Source organism: Polypterus senegalus, chromosome 1, assembly GCF_016835505.1.
Source record: "Polypterus senegalus isolate Bchr_013 chromosome 1, ASM1683550v1, whole genome shotgun sequence".
Lineage (NCBI taxonomy): Eukaryota > Metazoa > Chordata > Cladistia > Polypteriformes > Polypteridae > Polypterus > Polypterus senegalus.
Genome location: NC_053154.1, coordinates 165,616,852 through 165,628,492, shown reverse-complemented (window position 1 = coordinate 165,628,492; position 11,641 = coordinate 165,616,852). Strand labels below are relative to the sequence as shown.

Here is an 11,641-nt window from a genome sequence, read left to right as displayed (position 1 = left end):
TTGTCATCTTTGTGTGACAGGAAAAACAGTTGTAAAAGAGAGTTTATTTGATTAGTGAGACTTGCATAAAGTAATTAATCGGCATCTGATTAATTCATATTTCTTTATAGTTTACATTAAAGTTCTGATGTTTTCATGCCCATGTTTCTTAGATCTGCACCAGCAAACCTAATTTTCAGTAATTTCTGATCTTGCTAGTCCCATACAGGATCACAAAAGGTGAATACATCTTTTGACATTGAGTACAAGACAGTATTCAACCTTTTTATGAAAGCATTAGTTACACCTTGGCGCCCACTTGCAGATGGCTAGTTTAAAGTCACCGAATGACCCAATGAAAAGAATGAGAAGAAAACTAACATGGTTTTCATTTAATTCAACATAAAACAAAGATAACTAAAGATAACATAGCTCAGCAAAACAGCATGAAATATATGATGCCATAGGTAGTTCTTTCACCAGACCTTTGATTTATAGGTAGAAATAGCTAATTGATTAAAGGAAATAAATAATTTTTTATTATACTCCTTTTTTGTCCAGAAACAGTTAATTTTACATGTTGTATTCTCCTTTATCAGTTTTCCACTCTCTTGCAAATATCTCATTCTATTTTATATAATGTTTTTCTTTTCGCCAGTTTTCTGCAGCACATACATTAAGTAGTAAACAAGAGTTAGTAAAGAGCAGATTACTGTAATGAAATGTAGTACTTTGCTTATGAATGTCAGGAGACACCCATCTTATTTCCATGGAGACATCCAGAAATTTGATATGATCCTTTCCTACTTCTGTAGCAATTGTATGAGTTAACTGCTTTGGAAAACAGTAAACACTGGGAAGTAAATCTTTATATAGCACTTTTCTCACTACTCCAGGTGATCTCCACACCGAGAGGACCAGGGAAGTGAACCCACAATCTCCTTACTGTAAATCAGCAACACTACCTCTGCTCCACCTGTAGCACCCATTAAAACTATAGATTTACATTCTTCTTTACAAATGAGTTAATTTTTTATTTTTTTTTTTAATAGCTTCAGTCCAATTATTGCCTATATTGATGACCAGTTTGAACGCTACCTTCATGATGAAAGTGGTCTGAATCGCAGACACATCGTGGATAATCGAGTGCATTGCTGCTTCTATTTTATCTCACCTTTGGGGCACGGGTATGTGACTTTTTGCTACTTAACTAAGAGTATTTAAAATGAAGCTAATGATGCACATTATAGTTTTAAATCGGATATCGCTACTAGAAGCAGATTTAATGTGTATTGACTTAGGCAGTTTCTGATTATGAAATTAACATGCATGTTTCTTGATGTAATTGTTATATAAAGAAATTGAGATGAAATGTATATACAGTATTCAAGTGAAGATTTTGGTTTATTATACAGCCAAGACGTGAGCCCATAAAGCATCCTAACTGACTTCTGCTGTTCATCTTGTACAAAGCTGTGAAACCTGCTCCCTCTCTTAATAGAAAATTAATTAAAACAAATAAATCATATATATATATATATATATATCTATATATATCTATCTCTATATCTATCTCTATATCTATCTCTATATCTATATATATCTATCTATCTCTATATCTATCTATATATATCAATCTATATCTATATCTATATCTATCTATATCTATCTATATCTATCTATATCTATATATCTATATATCTATATATCTATATATCTATATATCTATATATCTATATAATAAATACAAAGCCCTCAGCCCTCACTCACTCACTCACTCACTCACTCACTCACTCACTCATCACTAATTCTCCAACTTCCCGTGTAGGTAGAAGGCTGAAATTTGGCAGGCTCATTCCTTACAGCTTACTTACAAAAGTTGGGCAGGTTTCATTTCAAATTCTACCTAATGGTCATAACTGGAAGGTATTTTTCTCCATTAACTGTAATGGAGTTGAGCTGGAATGACGTGGGGCGGAGTTTCGTGTGACATCATCACGCCTCCCACGTAATCACGTGAACTGACTGTCAACGCAGTGCGTAGAAAACCAGGAAGACCTCCAAAAGCGCTTAAGAAAACATGCATTATATAATTGAGAAGGCAGCTAAACAATAAGAAGTGAGCGAGTGACATATACTACCATATTCATGAGTGCTGCCAGCTCGAAAGAAAGCAAGGTGTAAACCTAAACTTTAAATTAAGTTCATAGACAGGCTACGCTGGCGTTTCACATGCCCACAGGTAATGCGGGATACAAGTTTAATGAGAGGACGAGGATATAAACGAGAGTTTTGATCACTTTGTAACTAAGTTAAAATTGTAGGTGAAGGGGTGTGCTTATGCAAATTCCGAGAGACTGTGTTTGTGGGGATTGACAGTTAAGGCGGGTGGGGAGTCACGTCATCATCTCCCCTCCCACCTCATTTTGCTCTGAGCTGAGCTCCGCGGCTAACGCTGTCTTCCGAAGCAACTTCGTCAGACTGCCACCAAATACTCACAGAAAAATCCACAAGTTAATACACACGCTGTCTCTAGAGTTTCTACACACTGAATCCTCCAGGCACTACTTACAAAAGGTCACATTGACAATCGTGTTACGTTATTTTTAAAATCTTTCCTTTTCTTAGCACAAGCACAGCTGAGAAGCTTCATGCATGTGCTCCATAACGCGTTAAAAATAATGCATTTAATCACACTTTGCATTACAAGCAAAGGGGAGCTTTTGTCAATGCATGATTTCCTGGTACACGATTACATTGATCAGCGCATCCCGATTCATTTTACCCTCGCACCACCTTAGTTTGAGAAGAAGTATGAAAAATATGAGGTTAACACAGAAAACAGATCACCACATTCAAGCTTTATGAATAATCGATTCGCCATCAATAGTTGTTTTGGTAAAGCCATCCTCCTTCCATTTTATAATTTTTCCGCCACTAGCCATGATTAAATGAACGGTAAAAAGTAAGAGCAAAGCGAGGGTGACTTATTTAGGCAGGCATATATATGACAGCAACACTCATGACAATGTCAATCATGTTACGCTATTATTAAAATGTTTCCTTTTCTTTTTCATTACTTCTTTAACACACTACTTCTCCGCTGCGAGGCGCGGGTATTTTGCTATATATATATATATGAATGACCTCCAAAGAGCGCTGAGACTTTTGATATCATGAACGTGTCTGCAAAACTGGGGTCTCCTGCCCAGCAAAAGTCAAGCAGCCAGCGCGCGCATAGCTGTGCCGCCTTTGAGACGCTGACTGCGCTTCTGCCTTAAGTCAAAGTGAGCACTTTTAATTTTTTCATCCTCCCCGCGCTATAGCCCAGACAAGTGCAAACACGGACCCCTTTTCTACACCACGGCAAAATAATATTAAGGCGATTCACACTTTCTTTGCACGATATCGATTATGAGGTCCTCACCTCGATTATGAAGACACGCACACGAGTGGAGGACTGACAGTGCCATCACAGCCGATTAATGGCGGGACGTCTCACCAGTCTACACAAGACCCACCGCGACTGTCCCCAAAAGGCGATCATAACGTCAGCGAACACATCTCTCTATACTATATAAAAGAAAAAGGCAACTTTCCTTTCTTTACACCTTTTTTCCTTTTATCCCAAACCAAAGCCTTTCTCTCTTAACACTGCAGAGGACACAAAACTAATTTTCTTTAAATGCCGGTAAGGCACATTACCAGAGGTACAAATTTGAACGCTCACATAGAAAATGTAATTTCAATGTACCTGTACTTCTTAAAACGTTAATGTTTTACTGTTTAATAACTTATAGACTATAATTTATTATTTTTCCCTTGCACTCAGTGACCAAACCTATACACACACATATAGACACATACAAACATACACACAAGTATATGTATGTGTATATATATATATATATACACACACACATACATACATACACACATATATATAATTTGTGTGTGTGTATGTATGTATGTGTGTGTATATATGATGTAGATAGGTATGTATGTATATATATATATGTGTGTATATGTAGATATGTATATAGATATGTAGATATGTATGTGTGTGTATATATATATATATATATATATATATATATATATATATATATATATGTGTGTGTGTGTGTGTGTGTGTGTGTATATATGACAGCAGCAATCCAAGCTGTGAGAAAACAGTAAAAGGAGGCGTGTCAGACGTCGTGGTACTTTTTCTGATGCAGCTGCCGAAAACAACTTCGTGACGCTGCCGCCAAATACACAAAACAATTACTTTGACAATCATGTTACATTACTTTTAAAATGTTTCCTTTTCTTTTCATAACTTCTTTAACACATGACATCGCTGTGAAGCTGGTATTTTGCTATATATATATATATCACAGCGACACCATAACAGTGACAAAACAATTACATTGACAATCATGTTACGTTATTTTCAAAATGTTTCCTTTTCTTTCTCTTTCCTTCTTTAACACACTACTTCTCCGCTGCCAAGCGGGTATATATATATATATATATATATATATATATATATATATATATATATATATAGATATATAGATATATAGATATATAGATATATATATATATATATATATGAGAAGAACACTCATATCAATGACAAAATAATTACATTAACAACCATGTTACGTTATTTTAAAATTTTTCCTTTTCTTTTTAGTACCTTCTTTAACACACTACTTCTCCTCGCTAGTGTGTATATATATGTATGTGGTATTCTATATAGTGTGTATATATATGTATGTATGTATATATATATATATATATATATATATATATATATATATATATATATATATATATATATATATATATACACACACATATATATATATAATTTGTGTGTGTGTATGTATGTATGTGTGTGTATATATGATGTAGATAGGTATGTATATATATATATATATATATATATATATATATGTGTGTGTGTGTGTGTATGTATGACAGCAGCAATCCAAGCTGTGAGAAAACAGTAAAAAGGAGGCGTGTCAGACGTCATGGTACATTTTCTGATGCAGCTACCGAAAACAACTTCGTGATGCTGCCACCAAATACACAAAACAATTACTTTGACAATCATGTTACGTTATTTTTAAAATTTTTCCTTTTCTTTTTCGTACCTTCTTTAACACACTACTTCTCCGCTGCGAAGCGCGGGTATTCTGCTAGTAATATATACACTAATAAAAGGCAAAGCCCTCACTGACTCACTCACTCAATCACTGACTCATTCATCACTAATTCTCCAACTTCCCGTGTAGGTAGAAGGCTGAAATTTGGCAGGCTTATTCCTTACAGCTTACTTACAAAAGTTAAGCAGGTTTCATTTTGAAATTCTACACGTAACGGTCATAGCGGTCGACAACGTCCGCCATGTTGAACTTTCTTATTTATGGCCCTATCTTCACGAAATTTGGTAGGCGGCTTCCCTCGCTAACGAAACCTATGTATGCATTTCTTATTTCAGTGGTATGATGCCACTGTTGGCCGCCATATTGAAGTTTCCAATGTCACTAATTCTCCAACTTCCCATGTAGGTAGAAGGCTGAAATTTGGCAGGCTCATTCCGTACAGCTTACTTACAAAAGTTAGGCAGGTTTCATTTTGAAATCCTACGCGTAACGGTCATAACTGGAACCTGCTTACGTACATACTGTATATACGGCCATTGCCTGCAGGTCGGTCGCTGTGTGAGGCGGAGTTGCGTCCCTCATCGTCACGCCTCCCACGTAATTGAGTGCCTGCCCATATAAGGCCGTCCATCAGCAGCAATCCAATAGACACGCTGCTGCTAAATATTCGCGGGTGAAGGACTGTGCTTATGCAAACGAGGATGAGATGGTCAGGGATAGAATAGTGTTTGGCACAAACTCAGCAAACGTGCGAGAGAAACCTTTAAGTGCCAGTTGTGAGCTAACATTAAATAAAGCTGTGCACATCGCAAGATTGCGCAAGATAGCACAAGCACAGCTGAGAACCTTTGATGCATGTACTCCGAGCGGCTCACGTGAACTGACTTTGCAGGACTGGAAAAGATAAACCCGTGCATGCAGTGTGTGATGTCTCAGATAAAGAGGAAGACGAGCTGCTTATTGATGCAGTAGGACAGAAATGACCCTCTGACGCTGAACAAGCCTTTGTATACATATCAATAGGAAAGCAAGGTGTAAAGCTTAAGTTTAAATTACGTTCATAGACACACTGCCGCTAAATATTCGCAAGAAAATCCACAACTTAATACCGGGAATGCCTGTTAAACGTCTTAGATTCACGAGTACCGATTTGGGTGGTGATCACTTCGATGAATGAAACCTGTTCAAAAAACGCATTACACAATTGAGAAGGCAGCAAAAGAATATGAAGCGAGTGACGCACACAAGCATATTCATAAGTGTAGCTACTGCAGAAACAAAGCACGGTGTAAACCTTAAGTTTAAATTAATTTCATCGTCAGGCTGCCGCTGGCGTTTGTTATGCCTATGACGAATCCGATATTCACGAGATACAAGTTTAATGAGAAGATGCAGGGTATAACCGAGACTTTTGCTCACTTTGTAATGGAGTTAAAATTGCTGTAACGGAGTTAAAATTGCTGGTGAAGGACTGTGCTTATGCAAACGAATGGGAAGACAAGGTGTGAAGCTTAACTTTAAATTAGGTTCATGGACACGCTGCCACTGGCTTTTGTCATGCCTAAGACGAATACGATATTCGCAAGATACAAGTTTAATGAGAGGACGCAGGGTATAAACAAGAATTTTCATCACTTTGTAACATTGTTAAAATTACTGGTGAAGGACTGTGCTTACGCAAACAAAGATGAGATGGTCAGGGATAGAATAGTGTTTGGCACAAACTCAGCAAAAGTGCGAGAGAAACTTTTAACTGCCGGATCTGAGCTAACAATAAATAAAGCCGTGCACATCGCAAGATCGCACGAGATAGCACAAGCACGCCTGAGAACCTTCGATGAATGTACTCCAAGCGGCTCACGTGAACTGACTTTGCAGGACTGAGAGAGGTAAAGCTTAAGTTTAAATGAAGTTCATAGACGCACTGCCGCTAAATATTTGCAGGCAAATCCACAACTTAATACCGGGGAATGCCTGTTAAACATCTTAGATTCACGAGTACCGCTTTGGTAGTGAACACTTCGATGAATGAAACCTTTTATCTTTACAACAGTTGACAAACACGGAATATAACTTGAACACAACACATCCACCAAATATGAACCTGATTGAAAGAAATAATGATAATCAAATCCTTGATGACAGCAACACTCATAACAGTGACAAAACAATTACATTGACAATCATGTTATGTTGTTTTTGAAATGTTTCCTTTTCTTTTTCATAACTTCTTTAACACACTACTTTTCCGCTGCGAAGCGTGGGTATTTTGCTAGTGTATATATAAAATAAAATTATATGTTGAAGCTAATAGATTTTAATGATATCTCCTATCTTGCTTAAACATACTAATTCACAAATCTGAGTCAAAAAAGGAGTAAGCATCACTTATGAGGGGAGATCCAAATTTCTCAATTGTAAAAAAAAAAGATAGTCTTATCATGGAACTTACGGATTTTATTTTTAGTCACTGCCAAAATACTGTACTCGAAATGCAATACATTATGTCTGACAATTTTTTTGTGATGCTTCCCAACATACATTTCAGCAATTTGGAGTAATGTCACTGATTAGCACTCTGATCAAGGGGAGACTTTATTATCAAGTCCGCTAATGCTGGAAAACATGATCATCTTTGTCCTGTTGTTTGATATGATCTGACGTGATTCCTTTCATCATGGACATCAGTTACATTTGGCTAGACATGAAATATGCTAATTTCAAAGTCCCAAGCCTTTATTTCACATATTCCTACAAGCATACACACACTGGTAAATTTTTCTAAGCTTAAGCGTATACAGTCTAATAAACAATTACACTCTTTAACAGTTTATAGTTATTTTCCCAGAATTTGTCTGTTTATTTTACATATACCCCTGCAGTTTATCTACTTTCCAAATTCAACACTCCTGGAAAACTACCTTATGAATATCAATGAGATAATGAGGTAATTTGTACCTGCTTGCTAATTTAAGTTACAGAAAATTCTGATTACAGAGATGTCAGTTTATGAGCTGTAAAACATACAGTCTTAGTTACACAGGTTAAGAGCTATCATCTAAATATTACTAAAATAAAACACAGATTACCATATTTTTAGCTCCATAAGACGCACTTTTTTTCCCCAAAAGTGGTTGGAAATGTCTGTGCGTCTTATGGAGCAAATATTGCACCACAGACTGTGATGTGTATTACCTGACCTGTCAGCGGTAGTGACAGCTGTTAAAAGAGGAAGTGGTAGGTCTACAAGAAACTCTGCTTAAATATCCCACTTTACTGCTGAATCTCAGGGCGTCTGGTTAGTTGCCATCCGCCTCTTTCAATCACCCGGGACCTGGGAGGGTGCAGAGAGCGGTGTATGAGTGATATCCCACCTGCAGACTACAGTCCTCATGTACCCAGTGTCTTTTTTTAAAAAAGTGTACCTCTAAGGCAGGGGTCTCCAACACGTCGCTCACAAGCTACACGTAGCTGGCAACCCCTTTCCAAGTAGCCCGCCAAAGGGTTAATGAATCCTACATAAATTTGAAAACTTGATTATTCAAATTAGGGGTGGCGATCTTTCCAAAAAAAATCATATCAAAAACCTTTTAACACAAAATCACGATCCACATTCTGAATTGCAATCTTTTTTTCCAATGTGGCATACACTTAAGAGAATATCTGGACTCAAACTCCTCAAGACCTAAATAACACTTTATTTTAAATATCAAACCAAGTTTAATTCAATAGTTCTCTCATTCCCTAGCTAAGTGGAGTTAAGGAACACGCCTCAAAACTGGTGAATGAGTGAGGAAGGCCCCTCCCTCCGGCCTGGATTCATGCAAATAAATCGGTACCACAAGTGAACTATGATACATAGCGAAATGAGAGAAGTTGCAAAATCAACCCGAATGTTCAAGCAAGTTATAGAAAAAAACCCAATCTAAATCTGTTAAGTAGTTCTCAGGTATAAAGCAGACAAGACATACAGTGGTGTGAAAAACTATTTGCCCCCTTCCTGATTTCTTATTCTTTTGCATGTTTGTCACACAAAATGTTTCTGATCATCAAACACATTTAACCATTAGTCAAATATAACACAAAATGCAGTTTTTAAATGATGGTTTTTATTATTTAGGCAGAAAAAAAAATGGCCCTGTGTGAAAAAGTAATTGCCCCCTGAACCTAATAACTGGTTGGGCCACCCTTAGCAGCAATAACCAATCAAGCGTTTGCGATAACTTGCAATGAGTCTTTTACAGCGCTCTGGAGGAATTTTGGCCCACTCATCTCTGCAGAATTGTTGTAATTCAACTTTATTTGAGGGTTTTCTAGCATGAACCGCCTTTTTAAGGTCATGCCATAGCATCTCAATTGGATTCAGGTCAGGACTTTGACTAGGCCACTCCAAAGTCTTCATTTTGCTTTTCTTCAGCCATTCAGAGGTGGATTTGCTGGTGTGTTTTCGGTCATTGTCCTGTTGCAGCACCCAAGATCGCTTCAGCTTGAGTTGATGAACAGATGGCCGGACATTCTCCTTCAGGATTTTTTGGTAGACAGTAGAATTCATGGTTCCATCTATCATAGCAAGCCTTCCAGGTCCTGAATTAGCAAATCAACCCCACATGGTCACACTACCACCACCATATTTTACTGTTGGTATGATGTTCTTTTTCTGAAATGCTGTGTTCCTTTTACGCCAGATGTAACGGGACATTTGCCTTCCAAAAAGTTCAACTTTTGTCTCATCAGTCCACAAGGTATTTTCCCAAAAGTCTTGGCAATCATTGAGATGTTTCTTAGCAAAATTGAGACAAGCCCTAATGTTCTTTTTGCTTAACAATGGTTTGCGTCTTGGAAATCTGCCATGCAGGCCGTTTTTGCCCAGTCTCTTTCTTATGGTGGAGTCACGAACACTGACCTTAATTGAGGCAAGTGAGGCCTGCAGTTCTTTAGACGTTGTCCTGGGGTCTTTTGTGACCTCTCGGATGAGTCGTCTCTGCGCTCTTGGGGTAATTTTGGTCGACCGGCCACTCCTGAGAAGGTTCACCACTGTTTTTGCCATTTGTGGATCATGGCTCTCACTGTGGTTCGCTGGAATCCCAAAGCTTTAGAAATGGCTTTATAACCTTTACCAGACTGATAGATCTCAATTACTTCTGTTCTCATTTGTTCCTGAATTTCTTTGGATCTTGGCAAGATGTCTAGCTTTTGAGGTGCTTTTGGTTTACTTCTCTGTGTCAGGCAGCTCCTATTTAAGTGATTTCTTGATTGAAACAGGTGTGGCAGTAATCAGGCCTGGGGGTGGCTACGGAAATTGAACTCAGGTGTGATACACCACAGTTAGGTTATTTTTTAACAAGGGGGCAATTACTTTTTCACACAGGGCCATGTACGTTTGGATTTTTTTTTCTCCCTAAATAATAAAAACCATTATTTAAAAACTGCATTTTGTGTTTACTCGTGTTATATTTGACTAATGGTTAAATGTGTTTGATGATCAGAAACATTTTGTGTGACAAACATGCAAAAGAATAAGAAATCAGGAAGGGGGCAAATAGTTTTTCACACCACTGTACATACGTTGGATTTTATATATTACTAGACAGTAATGGCGCACTGCATGAATACACTTGACTTGAGCATTTTTAGTTTTCCTACTCTTTTTCTCTGTATGTTTAGCATTCCGTTGCTCAGAGGTTGATGCAATTGCTGAGCGGCTTGTTTCTTCTCTTCTTTCGTTGGCATATTTTCGCGTTAAAACTGATTAAGTCAGTGTTTGTGTTGCAATTATTTAGTACGTTTTCTTTAATGTTTCACTTAAGCTGGCACTTAAGTCTTCGATCTGCCTCAAGAATGATTTAAGATTTGTTAATGACAGTGATGATGGTTCTTAATACCGCTGTTGACTTTACATGGTTGAAATATTATTCTGCTATATTTTATGAAATATATTAGTACACCATTTGGTTCAGAATATTTTTTTTTTTGTTCGTTTTCCTCCTCTAAGCCTAGGTGCGTCTTATGCTCAGGTGCTTCTTATGGTGAGAAAAATACGGTAATTATTAGAATCATATTTAGCATAATGCAAAAACACAAATTTTGAACAGCATTACAATAGTCTCTTCCCTAGGCCTTCTCTCCATAACCCTTTCCCAAATTTTCATTGTATGTGACGTTGACTTTGTCTCTCTATAGTTTCCACATTTCTGAATATCGCCCTTCTCCTTTATAAATGGGTACAATCACACTGTTCCTCCACTCTTCTGGTATTTTTCTGCTGATCATAGATCTTCTGCATTAGATCCCACAGCACATCTACTCTATCGTCTTCCATACTTCTGCTGGTATTTAATCCAGTTCTATTTCCTTTCCATTTTTAGTTCTTTTCAGTGTCTCCTTTACTTCCTCCTTCTGCATTCTTGGTACTAGCTGCTCATTTGTGACTCCATGTCCAAATACCACTCTTGCGTTTTCTTCATTCAGCTTCTTTTCAAAGTACCTCTTCCATCTATTCCTGGTGT

At 37.3% G+C, this 11,641-nt stretch overlaps 1 protein-coding gene across 1 annotated transcript in view; it reads left to right on the top strand.

The window, feature by feature from the left end:
• Positions 1-11,641, top strand: part of LOC120538015 (septin-2-like) — a 46,164-nt gene that overhangs the window by 861 nt on the left and 33,662 nt on the right. Inside the window, exon 2 of the mRNA XM_039767414.1 lies at positions 1,032-1,166. Within this exon, the coding sequence (XP_039623348.1) occupies positions 1,032-1,166 (135 nt within the window). The remainder of the gene's footprint in view (positions 1-1,031; positions 1,167-11,641) is intronic.